The 18,472-nt window shown below is 40.6% G+C and overlaps 1 protein-coding gene across 1 annotated transcript in view; it reads left to right on the forward strand.

Annotated features, from left to right (window-relative positions):
- MACO1 (macoilin 1) overlaps positions 1-18,472 on the forward strand; it is a 36,040-nt gene that overhangs the window by 13,462 nt on the left and 4,106 nt on the right. The window contains exons 3-10 of the mRNA XM_083173639.1: positions 3,576-3,702; positions 6,052-6,175; positions 6,650-6,828; positions 7,563-8,046; positions 14,641-14,799; positions 14,912-15,094; positions 15,189-15,309; positions 17,297-17,471. Of these exons, the coding sequence (XP_083029765.1) occupies positions 3,576-3,702; positions 6,052-6,175; positions 6,650-6,828; positions 7,563-8,046; positions 14,641-14,799; positions 14,912-15,094; positions 15,189-15,309; positions 17,297-17,471 (1,552 nt within the window). The remainder of the gene's footprint in view (positions 1-3,575; positions 3,703-6,051; positions 6,176-6,649; positions 6,829-7,562; positions 8,047-14,640; positions 14,800-14,911; positions 15,095-15,188; positions 15,310-17,296; positions 17,472-18,472) is intronic.

Genomic DNA, 18,472 nt, shown 5'->3' on the forward strand with positions numbered 1-18,472 from the left:
CTTGTTATGGGCAACTAATCAAAATCTATTTATTTAGCACCATTGTGAAGATAGTAGTATCTGGTTGCCCATAGCAATATTCATTGTGAAATAGAATTGCCATCTTAGTAAATTTACTCCATAGTGTGTATACCAAGCAGGTTCAAACTGTGGCCCTCCAGCTGTTGTGAAACTACAAGTCCTATCATGCCTTGCCATAGTTTTGCAATTAGGGAATGCCAAATCTATGGCAAGGCATGCTGGGAAGTGCAGTTTTACAACTGCTGGAGGGCCACAGTTTGGACATGCCTGGTGTATACACTATCATTTGTCCGGAAGTTCAAGGTTAATTGTTTGCATGTCTATCCAGCTTTATTAATTCTTGGTTGGGGAAAACTTCTTCCATCCAAACTGCTTATGTAAATGCTCCTCTCATTGCCAATAAACAAATTATTTATGAAAGCTGCAGTAATAAGATCTATTGACGTTACTGAATAAAAAAGGAAGAAAAAAAGTTTCCAACTAGGATTCGCGCTCCTGACTCTTTAAATGCAAGTCTGTGTTATTATCTTTTGCTATAGCACTGGTTATGTGAACTTTATTCACCTGCTAGCCACAATCTCTCTAACCTGGTGTGCACATCCAGCATGCAGCTTCGTTAGCACTTTTCTAAGCTGCCAGTGTTCCATATTCCATTGAAGGTACTGGTACAGCTGCTCATTGCAGTGGCTATTTATATCTGCTTTTTTTATATCCTATGGAAAACTATTACAGCAGTGAGCATATTATTCATATTGTAGTGTGAACAGATTAAAGTAGAATCCCCTACGAAGTACTTGCCTCAATGGGTTCCTATTCAGCAGCAACTTCAATATATAAAAGGATTCCAATTCTATTCTTTACCCGAGATTTTAATATTATTCAAAGGCAGATATTCTTAATGATTCCAAAATTGACCTAATTACAAGGTGCATTACCAAACGTTTGCTTTAACAGGATGATTGTGGTAATGGATGTAAACTGTTTTTAATAGCGCAGCTTATGAAAATGATTTAATTCATTTCTATCACTTTGTCAATTCTACAGGTCATTGAGGTATTTAAATGAGGTTTCACAAACTCTTTGACTGCTGCAGATGTTATACCTAAATATTTATTAAATATCTGTTATAAAATTAGCTTCCTATTTATTTGAGATTTCCTTTTTAAATGTGGATATCTTTTGAGGGTTTTGAACTTATATGGAGGCGCCTAGACCAGGGGTTCTCAAACTATTTTGCTCGGGGACCCCGTCAGACAATAAAAATTATTACAGGACCCCAGCAAGTTACCACATAATGGCCGCCACATGTGTGGTCAGTGAAGTGACCGCTATTGTAATAGGGAGTCAGTGGGAAATGAGGGGGTGTAAAAGGGGGAAAGGGTGGATGGAAGAGGGAAGCAGAGGGTGTTTACTTAATGAGTTATCCCCTGACCCCCCCTCCACAGACACATTAATTTGATGGTCATTATCATGGAGTCGTGACCCCATGCTGAGGGGGTCGGGACCCACTTTGGGGTCAGGACCAGCAGTTTGAGACCCGCTGGCCTAGACTTCCAATGTCTACATTTTCCGTTCGTTTACATTTTTTTCTTTAGAGGTTTATTTCACAGGCAGTATTTCTCATGAGTAGTAGCTCTTGATACACCAAAGCAAATTTATTTTTGTTTGTTTCCTTTATTGGGTGGAGTGAAAAGTGGGAACGGTGTATGAAAAGTACACCCCATAATTTGGTTAGCATACAACACTAACATTAGCAGCAATAACTTTAAATTTACTAAAGCTTCTAAAAAAAAAAAGTGCTTTTTGCCCACAGCAACTAGATTCTATTGTTTTTTTATATTGCATCCTACAAAATGATAGACAGAATTTGGTTGCGATGGGCAAACTATCCTTTTTAGAAGCTTTAGTAAACCCCCTTAAGTGGGGTATTCGATGTTTCCGACTTTTGGAATATCGACTAGTTCAACAGTCGGAATTCAATCTTCTGACTGTCCGAAACATTCGGACAGTCACAATACACATAGATTGTTGACTTTACATGCATTTTGTCGAAAACTAACACTAATTCAGCAATCCAGCTGGCATTTTCGTCAATGCAGATTCGACTTTTGTGGTAAAATCTGCAGACTTGAACGCGGTTGAAAGTCTACATTGAATAGATGTGTTCCGATATTTCCGACGGTTGGAACTATCTGCACACATTGAGTACTCCTAAGAATCTAGCCAACTCTTGCATTGTAATTTAGGAATGTAAATATTGTAAGGGCATTCATTTAAGTGGTTACCAATATTTTTTTTGGCTTTCTACAAATACTACTGTCAGACCAAACTACTATTCTTTGGAGTTCTCTGTCCAGTAGTGTGACTTGTAGGCTTCTCAGTTCTACTGTAAATAAAATGCATATCTGCAGTGAATGCTTCTGATATGATTGTCCGAGACTAGACAAAGGATTGTTTTTTATTTCATCAGGAAGTTTTTACCTCTATATAAAGTGGACTGATTAGAGAGGCTCCAGGCTCAAATTATCTCTTGATTTTGGAACCTTAGCTGAGTTATTTCAGGCGTACATTTATGTTGGTAGAAACAACCAAATGAAATCTGTTGTGCAATGGTGCGATGTGCATCCTGTGTTTTGAACTAGATCGCATCATATCTAGTTCAAAACGCAGTTAAAGCACCATGGCCCTTATTCTGGTTGGTGCGGCCAGAGCCGCACACGGGGCTCCGGCCGCACAAACCAATCCCCGCCCACCCTACGGATCGCCACGGCCGTCCGTACACGGACGGCTGGCGATCCGCATAAAAATGGTGGAGGCGTACGCCTCCACCATGGTGGGAGCTGCCCCCTGCATTCGATGGTCGTCGACCATCGAAGGCAGGTCCGCACGCCCCGGCAGCTCCCGCAAGCTGAGACCACACGGACAATCGTCCGTGTGGTAGCTTGTATGGGGGCTGAAAGCTGACATCCGGCGACGTCAGCTTTCCGCCCCCATGAGTTGCGTCATGCCCTCATTACCATGCATACGCCCCGCGTTTGCATGGGAACGCCCATGAAACGCGGGGCGTACACATAGGGAAATGAGGGCATGAAGCCTCTCACGCCCCTATACGCCCCCTTTGCGGCGGACGAAATACGTCTGCGGCGAAGGGGGCTGCACATGCGCAGATTGACCTCTGCGCATGTGCAGAGTAAAAACATCGGCGGTACGGCCGCACGCGGGCCGTACCGCACGAAGCAGAATAAGGGCCCATGTGTGTTTGAACTAGATGCGATGCAATCTAGTTCAAAAAAAGGTACGGGTAGCACATAATTTATGTGCTGTCTGATCTCATCGCACCTGTTTGTCGCACTGTGTATTGGTATTGGATATCAATTTCAGGATTTGGTCATGATTCTGTGAAGTGTGACCTGGTGTATAAAGTACTCTAGTTTAATACTCCCCTGGCATTAATGTTGTCCAGTGTTGTATTTTTTCTTTTTTATTATGCATTTTGTACCAGTAACATTTGTTGGGTTGTTTATTAATGCTTTTCTACTCTGTTTGTGTTTCAGGCCTTCTCAGTATTTTTTGTGTGTGTAGCGTTCACATCGGACATAATATGTCTCCTATTTATACCAGTGCAATGGCTATTTTTTGCAGCCAGTACCTATGTTTGGGTACAATATGTTTGGCATACAGGTAAGAATTATGTATGTATTTCTTTGTGTATAAAAATATAAAGTGTTTTATGAACAGACTTTTGCCTGCATTTGACAGCTATTTCCGAAGCTTGAATAAGTTAAGGTTTACAATATTACTTGCCTCTTTTCACATGGATCACTATGCATCTCCCTGTGCATAGTGTTGATGTACATATGGTGCAAACAAACCACTCTACTTCTAAAAAAAACAGGGGACACCTGCACCGTCGTCCACTTGGTCATGTTTTTCCCACCAGTGTATTCTAGTCTTAAGGCACACTTAACAGTCAGAACCAAAATACTGTACATTTGTGCTTAATGCACATTACACACAGAAGAAAAATGTGACTTTGGTCTCCTTTATCATACTTTATCTGAAAGAGATAATCTAATGCAGATGTTTCATCATGGGTTGTTGGCAAATTTAAATTTACTTTTTCTTGTTATAAAAGCTTAAGTTGCTGCCTGTTATGTGATACAATTGTGAGTAGTACGTAATGTAAAGCACTTGTGTAGAGTTACATGTTCCCTTTCAAAAGGAATAAAACCCATATTTTACTATGTCGTAAACCCTTGCACTTGGCACTTTAACTGCATAACTGCAGCTTACATTGTTTGCGTACTCCATTTTTATTTTAACATCAGATTCTACTTTTATTTATTTATTTTTACATATATTTTTTTCGTGCTTATGCACGTGACTTGAATGTTAGAGTTGAGATCATGTGGGGCTCAATTCACATATACCACCAAGAGATTTATTGAGCTCTATGTAGCAGTGCTTTCGATTGGACAGCATAAAAATATGCAAATGAGAAAATAATCCAGAAACCTTTTTACTTTTAAATGGCTTAATTGATCCATTTGGCAATAAACCGTGGGCTGATGGAGCAGTTCAGTGAACTCTTGCTTTAAGGGGTGCCATAGCCCCCTTTTTTTTTTTGCATTTTTGTTTTCCCCTATCCAAATTAAACCCCATTTCTTTTTTTTTTTTTTTTTTTTTAAATCGGAGTACCTATGTATTTTCACAGCTGTGATTGGGGGGGGGATCATTCTTATCGGGGCTTGGTTAGTGCTGGCATTTGGGACCATTAGATAGCCCTGTGTGTGTGTGTGTATAGATATAATATAATAAGTTTCTTCTGAATTTGAATTTTGCGGTGAGGTTTTTCTTCAGGAAGATATTGTAGCACATTTGTATAAATGGAAATCAAATGTAATTTGAATGTTTAGATGAAATTTCTATCATGTCGAATTCTCTTTAACTACATAGTTACTAGCTTAAGGGGGAAATCAGTTGTGCCTGATTACATTTTTAGGCAGTCAGAAATGGTCTGTTAATGCATTTTTTACCCGATGGTGGTTTGTGATAAATTTTAATTGCAGGCCTCCCTTTTTTGTTTTGGGTGGGGGTGCATAATTTTCAGGTGAAAATGCATGGATCCGTGATAGGTTACTGTGATATTGTGAAAATGGATCAGATGTTGAATATCTTTTTATTTTGTTTCTCTGGGCAGCTGAGAAATCTTGAGTAGCACCATGGGATTTACCACAGCTAAATGAATTTCCCTTTTTCATGGGAACTTTAGAAAAAAAATGAGCTATTCATGCTTAGTGGTAATATGGCCATTTTGGTTCCTGGGCCTACCTCTTTTTGAGAGGAGTGTCACACATTATCATTTTATAATGCCGAGGGTGTATTAAACATAATAAATTAGAACCTTTGCAGCCTTCTGGGATGCTGTTGAATGTAAAAAGGTCAATAGTCATTCGGTTGACATGAGTTTTTCACTATTTTTCCCCCCAAAAAAAACTACTTGTTCGTACTTTACCATCCCAGTGGACATGGAGGTGGAATATAATGGTACTGCTCCCAAAATGAGCCATGCAAGGGGATGTTGTACACTTATACAGCGTCCATGTCGACATAGACACCCAAAAAAAAACTCCTGTCAAATTTTAGCTTGTATCCACCATTTGTCTGTTGACCTAATGCATGTCGACCTTCTTGGTGTTTGACATTTGGCCTATCATCCTAATTACTGTCGCCCTTTTCACTGGTAACAAGTCGACCCATACCCCAGCCTTTCTGCCATGCTCTGTGGACCACTTCAGACATGGCAACTAAACTGACTTAATTTAGGTAACCATTTTAGTATGTTTTACACATTCTTGCAGAGGCTGGAGGAATAAACCATCTCTAGACTAAAACAGTGTTTTTGAGACCGTTCATTTTCAGTTGGGTAAAATGAGTTACATGGAAATAGCGGTTTTAACATTTGCTTATATAAATGGTTTTTCATGTCCTATTTATTTTTTTTGTAATCTGTTTCTCTTCTTTCCGCAGAAAGAGGCGTATGTTTACCTACAGTATCGCTGTGGATATTATTTGTATATATCGAAGCAGCAATTAGGTTTAAAGATCTGAAGAATTTTCATGTAGATCTATGTCGTCCATTTGCTGCACACTGGTAACGTCTCTGACATTTTTTTTTCTTGCACTGAAAGTATCTTAACTGTTCTGTCATCTGTTTAATATAATGATTAAATCACTGACTAAGCTACTATTGTGTGCATTGAGAACAGCATGTTTTTCTGGAAAAGCATGTTCTAAAATAGTAAACTCTAGGTTTATCTTCAAAGCAGTATCATTTTTGCATAGGGAGCACTTCAGCTGCTAAAACAATGCTCTTGAGGGTCACATTATTTGAAGTAATTTGCACTGCATTTCTTTGGCAGTGAATTTTCCTTGGTAAAGCTTACCAAAGCGTTTTGACCATGGTATAAATCGCGGTCTTTTTGTACAGCTGTGCGTATGTTATTTGGTGTGTGTGTGTGTGGTTGGTTGATCAATATTAAAATATTTGTGGCCCGGACCAAAAACAAAACCCACAGAAGTATAAAACCTCAATGTCTAATTTTAATTTCTTTGTTCTTGTTGACAGTATTGGGTATCCTGTAGTCACTTTAGGCTTCGGGTTCAAAAGCTACGTCAGTTATAAAATGCGGTTAAGAAAACAGAAGGAGGTCCAGAAAGAAAATGAGTTTTATATGCAGCTTCTGCAGCAAGCACTGCCCCCAGAACAGCAGATGTTACAGAGACAGGAAAGGGAAGCAGAGGAAGGTAGGTACTTCTACAAACTGGACTCAGGCCGAACATTTAATGTATGGGAGTTCTACATATATGGTTCTGTTTATAAACCTTGTAAAATCAGAAATGAAAATCTCTTAACAGTGTTAACATTGCATCTCCTACATGGAATTGTCAGTGTCACTTATACCCCGTTCTCACTGCCATAAAAATCCGGGTATTTGCCAGGGCAAGCAGTAATTTCCCATGTCCTGTCTCAGTGTGAAAGGGTCTTTGTGAAATTCCCGGGTGTTATGCCCTGTGAATTAGACACGTTTTTTTGCAAGGTTTTTCCTGGGTAATACACGGGTGTATGGCAGTTTGAACAGCACAGACCCGGGTTTTTCTCACAAAATGCAAAAAAGCAAGTTAATTGGGGGATGTAATCATGTGATATGTGACAGCCAGCGAATAAAAGCTGTTTTTTAAACAGCCAATCACAACAATTTGTACAAATTTCCGAACACCCAATCAAATTCCACACACTTGTTGGAAGGCAGACCATGGAAAGTAGTATGAAAGGGGCGGAAACAGGAAATTCACGGGTCTGAGGTGCAGTATGAAGGGGGTCTGTTGAGCTGAGAAGCTCTGTGCCCCGCCAAATATCCAGCAAAAAAAACTCGGGATTTTGCAGGGGCGGCAATGAGAACGCAGAATTAGTGGTATGCATGGTTAGGGCAACTTGCCTTTCACCGTAGTAACTTATTTTAATTTTTTTCACACTACAGCGGCCAAGGGTTTATCGGAAATGGATTCTACAATACTGTTACAGCACAACGGGATCTCGACAAATAAAAAGATTTCCAGCACATTACCAGAGCTGGAATACAAAGAAAAGAGCAAAGACAAGGATGTGAAAAGACACAATTTAGGGATTAACAACAACATCCTGCAGACTACAGACTCTAAAGTACAGGAGATCGAATATATGGAGAATCATATCAACAGTAAGCGACTGAATAATGACTTAGGGAGCACAGAAAACCTCTTAAAAGAGGACACGTGCACCACTTCCTCTAAGAACTACAAGAACACCACAGGGACAGCTAATTCTTCTCCTCGGAGCCACAGCTCATCTAATGGGAGTATCCCCTCCATGTCCAATAAAAATGACAAGAAGAAATGCACTAGTAAAAGCCCAAGCACTCACAAAGATCCGATGGAGAACTGTATCCCAAACAACCAGCTTAGCAAGCCAGATACTTTAGTAAGGTAAGCGACCTACAAGTTCTACTTAATTGTGAAATGTTGCACTAGTCTTTAGGCTCGTTTGGGTTTGAATATCCTTAACGTATTCTCAAGTATATTTTGGCTAGCTTGTTGCATACCTTTAGTGTCTTCCTTCTTTTTGGAGCACTTGATGTAAACAAAAAGTGCATTGGTTGTGTAATCCTAAAATATGCTAAATTTCCATCCTTTGAGTGAGAGCTTAGTGGGTGAGATGGTTGAGTTTTTGTTTTGATAAGTGATTTGATACATATGCAAGTGGAAATGTAGCCTTCATTGTACATCAGGGTGAGAGTAACTGTTATGGAGAAAACAAGTGTATGGATTTACAAAGTGGTATTGGAGTTGTGTAGTGGCATGTACTGTAAGATGGACTGATGGGTGAGAGGATTGACAAAATCGTAGAGGTTGTAATGTGAGAGTTGATAAGATTTCTTCGTATCCTATAGGACTTGGTGAAACGCACACCAAGAGCAGATTTGGGAGGCTGCGGAAAGTGGTGAGGGATAATGGTAATTCTAGTAGGGGGGAAGATAAAATGTTGATCTCTGTGGATTCTTCATTTTTGAAGGCGCAGCTTCTCTTAACTTTTTGTGTGGCTCTTACTGTATATTATCATGTCGTTTTTCTGAGTGTAAACCCACAGGTTAAATGCATTACAGGTAACACACTATAAACTGGTGTCAGATGACGCTCTCCGACAGGAGGGATCCTGACTGCCGGTGCTCCGACAGGGGGGATCCTGCCCGCAAGGGACCACTTTGCGCTCGCCCCCCTGTCGGAGCCCTGGCGGTTCGGGATTCCGACCGTCGGGGCGCCATGCCACACCCCTATAAACCATTGATTCTGTGTTGCTACATGGTAATCATCAGCAGGTGCAATTTATCCTGAGGATGCAACATTGATAATTTTTAAGTGCACCACCTCAGGGATAACTGCATGTGTCACTAATTCGGCAAAATCACTATGGCTAAGTGAATCTGCCCCAAAACTCATGTGTTTGTTTTTGTTTTCTCTCCCTTCATCAGATGTTTATGTATGTTTGTGGGATGTAGTTTTATCCTAAATCTGGATCTAAGGGCCTACCCATTAAGGCACATTGGCCCTTATTCTGGTACACTCGCAACAGCAAATTCCTTCTCAAAAGTAATTATTTACAGTTTCTTATATTCCATTGCACTTTACAATTGTGGACAAAACCATGTGCACTGCAGGTGGGGAAGATGTAACTTGTGCAGAGAGAATTCGATTTGGGTGGGGTTTTACTTAAAAGGGAGATCTATATTGCAGTGTAAGAATAAAGCAGCCAGTTTTTACCCTGCACAGAAACAAAATAACACCCAAATGTAACTCTCTGCACATGTTACATCTGCCCCACCTGCAGTGCACATGTTTTGTTTTGTTTTTTTTTCCATTTGAGGAGGAATTTGCCTTTGCAAATGAACCTAGGATAAGGGCCTTTGAGTATCTAGCCTTAAATATACCACTTTGAAATCTTAAGGTGATGTTTTGCCCTACATTGTAGATTGAAGTGAAATCTCAAGTACATCCTCTAATGCAGTGGTAGCCAACTCCAGTCCTTGAGAGCTACTAACGGTTCACGATTTCTAGATCACCTCACAGTTGCACTCATTACTGACTGACACATTATAAATGATCCACAGGTGGAGCTAATTACTTCACTTATGATTTTGTGAGGAGACCTGGAAAAAACGTTAAATGTTGGTAGCTCTTGAGGACTGGAGTTGGCTACCCCTGCTCTTAATGTTTATTTTTGATATGCATGCTCCCACAGGTTGCTTGTGACATTCACCATCAGCCCTGCAGCAGGGCCAATGGGATGTTGCTAGCCTTTATGTACTGCAGAATGCTGCATGTCATGTGGCTACCCTTCACTGGACTCCATCATAAAGTATGTGTGTGCACTTGCCGCATTCTATGTCCAATAGGCAGCGATGTCTGGCTGGGTACACATTGTCTAATGTTAGGGTGGGCAATAAGCGGCCTTCCATCTACTGTGAAACTACACATCCCAGCCTGCATTGCTACAGTATTTCTTTTTGGCCATGCTAAGATTGTTGCAGGGCATGCCCACCTCTGGCCTAATGTGGACCCAGTGTTCGTTCACTGCATCTTGTACAATGCACTCCATTGTTGTAAAAACTCAGGGCTCAGCAATAGCATTATCATCAGGTCTACTGTAACACTGGGTACACACTGGAGAGATGAGTTTTATTGCCCATACACTTTTCAGTCTTTCATTAGCACAATATACTGTATAATGCTGTTTTGTTTTTTGTGCAACACCTCTAAACTTTGTTGCTAGCGACCGCTGTCACCTGCTTATCCGTCATTCATCCTACCCAGATCACGTGTGATTTGTCGACATGCCACTCAGTTTGTACCGTTAGTTGTACAACGTCCAGTCCCATTCCTTATCTTATCTTTCGGTCATCTCTCCATTACAATAAGTGGTACTTGTGTAGTTTCACGGCGCCAGCATGGCGCCGTGCTACTTCCGGTTTCTACGCTCGTCAAACTAACTTAACTCCATACCAACATGGATAGTTCATACCCCCACTATTCATGTTGGCATGGAGTTGATTTTAGATAGCGTGGCGAGCCACCGAGCCCCGCAAGGGGACTCAGGCGCCATGCTGGCGCCGTGAAACTACACAAGTACCCAATAAGTGAACTTCAAATCAATGATTTATCTCTCTCCACCCCCCCCCCCCCTCCCCCTTCCATCAATCTGCCTTTCTATAATCAACTCCTTTCAGTTACACTCACTTCTCTGTATTTACTGTGTGATCTGATCCTGCATCCATTCCCCTCTGAGTATTTCTTTGCAGCTACGGAGTATGAGCTTGGTCGGAGGAACTGGTAACATCCTTATTTGCAAATTAAACTTTGGTAATTCATAATGCCTAGCAGTATGTTTAGTGCATCAGACATCATACTGCTCTGGTGTATACAACAATGCCTTCCCAGAGTGTCTTGTGATTCAGTGGTACTGGATGAGGAAGCTTTTGACACTGTTGACCATTCTCTTCTCATACAAACACTACAGTCCCTAGGTCTTAAGGCCCCTTTTCACTGCGGTGACTTCTCCCCTTGGAGGTTTCATGCAGTGCTTCCTTGAGTCGCCTGGGATATAGAACATGCAGTCCTTCTGCATGCAATATATTGCATGCAAATCCAGCCAAGCCAGGCCAATCAGAAGCAATCCGAGAGATTGCTTCTGCAGTAGTGGCGACTCGGTTGGTCTGGTGTGGTGTGCATGGGACCTCGCATTGCATTGGACATGCTGTCGTTCAAATGCAATTTGGGTTACTTTCCTGTGATTGATTGCTGCAATCACAGGAAAATATCCCAAATTGCAGGTAAATCGTCCAGTGTATTGGGGGCCTTTTAAGGACACGCAGCCCTTTCTAAGTGCTCTCCTTCATGTCTAAACTTTTAGGGATTGTTTCTATGACATCACCTTCTCTTTGCGATCTCTCAGTTGGAGTACCTCGTTGCTCGGTCTAAGTGGGCCCACACATGGGTAGATGCCGACGTGTTCTGAGCTTTGCTAGATCGCGCAGTATGCTTCAGCAAGATTGCACAGCGATGTGTCAGCGTTGTGTGCTGACCAATCAGTCGGGGTCAGTGTTCTCACCAGGGAGTACCCGGAGATTATTACTAGATTTTTCCAGCATGCTGGCTATTAATCACGGGGCGATAGCGACGTGTGGGGCTGTGCATCGCTATGGCCCCTAAACCCAGAGCAATATAGGGGCATTTTCGAATTGATCAAGTGAGACATAGAAAATGTCCTTAAATCGCTAAGTGTGTAGGCTCCATTAGGTCTCAATCTATATATCCTCTCTTGGCAAACTAATCACCTCTTTTGAATTTCCATATCCTCTGTATGTGGATGATACTCCAATATACCGTTCCTGCAAAGACTTGTCACAGTCTGTATTAATCTGTCTGGGTGTCTTTCTGCTGTATATTTCAAAAACAAAATTCTATTTCCACTGAACCAATAGTATTTACCCCATAAGCCCGCTATCTACGTGTCCTCCTTTGTTCCCCTCAATTTCATATGGGTACATGGAAGTATAAAAAAGATGTGTATGGGGAAGTACAGTTAATTTATTTACATACGTTCTTGCCATGGATGTTTATTTAATACATTAAAATATATATTAAAAAAAAAAAAAAACACACCCGTGGGCAGGATAGACAATGCAATCAGTAATTACCAGAGGATATGAACGGACATATAGATCAGTTCACATACTCTTAGTGCAGTGCAAAACCCGGGTGCTGGCTCTGATCTATGCTCCTGATGTTTAAAGGATCTCTGGCAAGCAGATAGCAAAGCGGAATCCTCACCACTGTGCTCCTGGTGGCCCACGTTTTCTGACCCTTCTCGTGGGTCTTTCTCAAGGTCCAATACAGCAAGGTCCCACCAAGAACCTTTGCAATTTGGTGGCCCATTATGCAAGAGGTTGCACCTATCCTTGTGTCCAAGCCTATTTCCCTATAGTTTGTAAGCTTGCAAGCAGAGCCTTCCTACCTATATGTTTGTCTGTAACTACCCAGTTTGTTTTTATCACTGTTTTCAATTGTAAAGCGCAACGGAGTTTGCTGCACTATGTAAGAAACTGTTAAATAAACATCAGATTGGCATGTTGGTGACTTAGTTACTGGGTTTGTCGAGCCGGTTTATACCTTTTAAACACCCTATTACATTTCCCTGTTTACCCCCATACCATCCTATGCATCTTAGCTCAGCCCTCTCTACCATGTTGGATTTTTTTAAGGCAACCAAACACTAGTCCGACCAGTTTGCCCTTGAGAGCTACCTGGGAGGCTGCTTACGATTTGGCACTTGATGTGCCAAATTATACATACATGTGTTGTTGCATACCTACGGATCGGACCAACACATTGTGGGTGCTAAAAAAGTGCCGCTGATGGGTCCGATGTGAAAGATTGAACCTGAAGCCGGTCCAATCTGTAGGGTCCGACCCAATGCTTAGGAGACCAGGCATCGGGTCAGATAAGGTGTTAAACACATCCGATTTGGACCGATTTCTCGGCTGGATCAGTCGGACCTTTAGGCTGATCAAAAAGCTATACACTTGCTGTAATATATTTGCTCAAGTAGAATAAATCACTTTGTGATTTTGTGGCTTGTTTCTTTTTATTCCTGCCACACTAATTGCACCCTATACAGTCAGGGAATCTTCCATGCAGAACACGGCTACAGAAGATCTGTCTAGTTTCCTTATTATGCAGTCCTGCACAGCACTCATGAGGCCAGATTCAATAAGCCGTGATTAATTGCAAAGGCTAATTGATCTGTTTGGGCTATTCAAATAAAGCCCGCTATCAGCCAGCCGCCTGCACTTAATGTCAGTGCCTGAGGGATGAAGTGCCTGTATTACCAAATTCAGACTGAATAGATCACATATCAAATGCCCCTCTAAATTGCTAATGCAGAGGAAGTGACAAAGCAACTGGTAAAATTAACTTTGTACTCTTCTAAATGATTTTCCTACGGTTGTCTATCAAACTTTCATAGTAACGTTTCCCTCACACAGTCTGTAAACTGTAAGAAGTATGGCTATTAGAAACAGTGGGGTTGGTTTAATTACACGCAGGTACGTGTGGTTAACATACTGAACGTAGGATAGTTTGTAGCTCACAGATTATTTTTTTTTTTTTTTTTGGTTGTAGCCCAACAGGAATGAGATGTAAAAAAATTGAGGTGGGTGAGATCAGCTGGTGTTTCTGCACTGTTGCAACAGGAACTCTTCCCCCTCTTGGCGAATTGACTTGACCCCAGTTTATTCTCTACTCCCTCGGTCTTTCAGCTGAACTTAATTTTTCAATTTTAAATGTGCGTGTTATGTCTTTGTAATTTTTTAAATATTTGTTCTACAGAGAGCCCAATGATGGTGGAAAAAAAAAAAAACAATTTAGAAATTGTGTCTAGTAAAGCTCTTTGTTAAATCATGTAAACTCAGATTTTGAGAACTGATTATCCATCGATCTGTTGCTATGAGAAAACCTATTCCTTACTACGTTATTCCTTTTTTTTTTTTTTTTTCTTGATCATGTAAGACTATTTCCCTAGGCTTACACATCTGGATCAAACTTTCATATATATATATATAATTTTTTTATATTTGTGTAACCCTTCTCTGCTTCACTAAAACATAGACAAAAAAAATACAAAAAAATGGAGTAAACCTTTAAATTATCACCTATATCCAGTAACAGCACTGAATTAAACCCATTCTAAACAGCAGTAATTTATTATGATAAACACTCCTGCAGCAATTGGTATATTTGGGCAAACACAATTATAAATAATAGTTAACCAAATTGTTAAATCGATTACAGAATCACTGCAAAATTATTCCTGTGCCTTTACTTATTTTTGTTAAAAAATTATTATTATTTTTTTTTTTTTTGGGGTTTAGTTTCTGGACAAGCCAGCATTGTTTAACATTGAACAGAAAGTTGGTTGGGTTTTTAAATGTTTTGAGAGTTGTTTAATTTTATCATATCAATTTCTAGGTTGGAACAAGATGTAAAGAAATTAAAAGCAGACTTGCAGGGAAGCAGACAGATTGAACAGGATCTGCGCAGTCAGATCAATGTACTAACGAGCACAGAGCGGGGAATTAGAAACGAAATAGGGCAGCTCAGACAGGAGAACGAGCTGCTGCAAAATAAGTAAGTCTTTTTATAGTGTATATACGTATGTTTGTGTGGGTTTGTGATAGATTTTATATATAATGTTGTATAATCTAGTTGGCCAAATGACCTCTTACTTTTGTTGTCACAGGTTGCATAATGCTGTTCAGATGAAACAAAAAGACAAGCAGACGATCAGTCAGTTGGAGAAGAAGCTGAAAGCAGAGCAGGAAGCCCGAGCATTTGTAGAGAAGCAGCTTATGGAGGAGAAAAAAAGGAAGAAATTAGAAGAAGCCACAGCAGCCAGGGCTGTTGCATTTGCTGCAGCTAACAGGTAGAGTGGGTGTTACACATTTGTATGGTGGACTTAATGATTTCTTTTCCCCTTTATGTTCATGTATTTGTACTGATATTCTCTCTTCCATCAGAGGTGAATGTACAGAAACATTAAGAAGTCGGATCAGAGATTTGGAGAGTGAATGTAAAAAATTGTCAATAGACATGAAACTAAAAGAAGACCAGATAAGGGAATTTGAGCTAAAAGTTCAGGTATTGTGCCCTATAAATATCATTGTGTCTTGTAAGACGCTGCCATCTCCATCCAGAGCGCTCACAATCCATAGTATGACCGGTTCAATTTCATGTGACAACAGCAGCAAATTTAAAAATGTTTTTTGCTCCATGCACATATCAAGCATGGAAAATTCCTATTTCTTATGTGTAAAAAATAAAAATGACCCATTCTATATATTCGATGTAATTGGCACAACTGAGGAAAAGGAATATTGCAGTTTGTCTGTATTAACTGTTTACACTGCTGTAAAGGTTTCTAAATAGGTGTGCATTCAAGTTAAGGTGCCCATACATATTACAATTTTTGTATCCAATATTGGATACAATATCGCATCTCATCGCATCTCGGTTTTGCGATAAGATGAGATGATATGAGATCTAGTGCAAAAAGTATGTGCTGCACATACTTTTTGGGTACTTATGTATTATCTGGGCTCCCGATTTTTTTTTCATTGCATGCCACTACTTAAGGCATGCAATGAAATGCTTATTTAATTGTAAAGCATGCAATGCGATTTTTCATTGTAAAGACCTGATTTTTAATTGTATAGTCACCCATGGGTGATTTCATACCCCCACTATCCAACTACGCATGGAGTTGATTTTATATAGTGTGGCGAGCGGACGTGGATAACTTTACATGTATTCTGCGTCCCCTCGCGGGGCTCGGTGGCTCGCTGCGCTTGCCACACTATATAAAATCAACTCCATGCGTAGTTGGATAGTGGGGGTATGAAATCACCCATGGTTGACTATACAATTAAAAATTGGGTCTTTACAATGAAAAATTGCATTGTATGCCACTATATTGCATGTGATGCAATGCAATAATCTGACGCCCAGATAATACATAAGTACCACTTTTTGTACTAGATCTCCCCTTATCGCAAAACCGAGATGCGATTTTGTATCCAATGTTGGATACAATAATTGTAACGTGTATGGGCACCTTTTATACCTTTAAACCTCACAACTAGTCTTCATCACAAGGTTGATTACTCTGTGTTAGTGAGATGGAGAAATAGGAGCCACTGTGGAAAACAAATGTTACATCATACAGTGTGTGTAATAGTGATGTATAGGGAACATCGGAATGCTAGTGTGTAATAGTGATGTATAGGGAACATCGGAATGCAAATCGCATGCTTTTTTATGGCTTGCGAGCCGGATGTGCGCTCCCGTATGAGCGCAAATCGGCAGCCAGATAGAGAGGGCAGGCAACACTATATAGTGCAGATCTGTACTATATAGTGTCAATTGTGCCCCTCTAGCATGCCGTGAGATGCGAGTTCCGATGCGATCTGATCGCGTCGGGACTCTCATCTCACAGTATATCCTGCCGTGTGTACACACCTTAAGTTAGAAATTGAAATTGTGAGGAAGATACATGCAGGTTTTTGTTTTTTTAACGGGGGGGGGGGGGGGGGGGGGGTTGTGTGCCTGATGTTTAGGACAACACACGATATTTTGAATTAAATATTTATATTTTACTAATAATGGTGTCCTTTTATTGCTTACATAATATTGTTGTTGATATTATGAAATAAATCTAAATCCCCTACTCCCGCCTCCCACCACTGCTCTCGCCACCACACGATCCCATCTAGTTGAACATATTGTCATATTGAATGTGAAATGTTTAGGGCTGTATTTCATGGATCTCTGTAGAAGTGGGTGGGCTCTGAACCCATCCCTAGTTTAAAAACATATGCCATCACTGGACCCTGACTTTCTCCCCCCAGATTCTGCCAACCGCTTTCCCGCTTTTTTATATTGCCCTTAACACTTGATTTATGGACTTCTACGTTTTTGACTTCTTATGTGTGGATTACATTGGTTGCTTCTGACATTTGGGTAACATGTTATTACAATAGCACCATTACAAATATATTTATTTTATTGAGCATAATGGTGGCAATTAGAGACTGAAAGTTAGCTTATGTAAATGTATTATCTGTTTCAGGAGCTGAGAAAGTACAAAGAAAATGAAAAAGATACAGAGGTGTTAATGTCTGCACTATCAGCCATGCAAGATAAAACACAGCACTTAGAAAATAGCCTCAGTGCAGAAACCAGGATCAAGCTGGATTTGTTCTCTGCACTAGGTGATGCAAAAAGACAGCTGGAGATTGCCCAAGGTAACTGGTACTTTCACGGATTTGAATTATCTGAAGGCAGCTTTGTGTGATATTATATCCTTTACATTTTGTCAATATTGTGTAAATTTGGCGAGATATAGATTTTAGAATTCTTTCAGCATCTATTTAATCAGTAGTCTAGTTTATAAATGTGTTTTTACGTTCCACTCATATGTTAACTGGTTTTAATGTACCGTTTTTTTTTGTTTTTTTTTTTTTTTGTTACCTGGTCCGTCATGTTCTAATTATTTTTTAAATACTTTTGTGGAAGGTTTAACTCTTAGGGGGATATTCAATCGCCGTCGAGCATCTCCCGTGGGGGAGATGCTCGACGGGCCCTATTCACTGCGGTCTTCCCCGACAGCATTGAACAGGGTTTCCTGGCAGAACGAGCCCGACATCTCTAGCTGTCGGGCTCGTTCTGCCGAGAACAGCCGGGAAGTGACGAGCTGCCGGCTGCATCTCGTCACTTCCCGGCCGCAACTCGCGGCCACGCCCCCTTCTCGTCCCGCTGCAGGCGGGACGTTGAATCCCGCCTGCATGTTCTCGGTCGAGCTGACCGAGAACGGGACTGGGTCACGGCAGGCGAGCAAGCTCGTCTGCCGTGACCCGAAGATTGAATACCCCCCTTAGTAGGAAATAGAGGGGCAATCAATCAGCTGCTCTGGATAATTTTATATATTTCGCAAGTTATAGATGTTATGGGCCCCATACATCAGCAATCACAATTTATGGATTTTCAGATATTGGGATATTTTGGCCAGATAAATGGATTTTACAATCTATCTGACTTTGCCCACACATTACAGATTTATTTCAGTGATCGGCAGATTTTTCCATCTAAAGATTGCATCTTCATATCTGGAAATTGCCCCAATCGATTGTCATTTCAGCTGTTCATAATGTAAATAGATGGAGAAGACGAATTGGGAATGCCCACACATCTAAAAAAGATCTGCAGATAATACCAGATTATTAAACATGTTTAAAAACCTGATTAA

The sequence above is a fragment of the Crinia signifera genome, chromosome 2 (genome assembly GCF_055691185.1).
Source record: "Crinia signifera chromosome 2, ASM5569118v1, whole genome shotgun sequence".
NCBI lineage: Eukaryota > Metazoa > Chordata > Amphibia > Anura > Myobatrachidae > Crinia > Crinia signifera.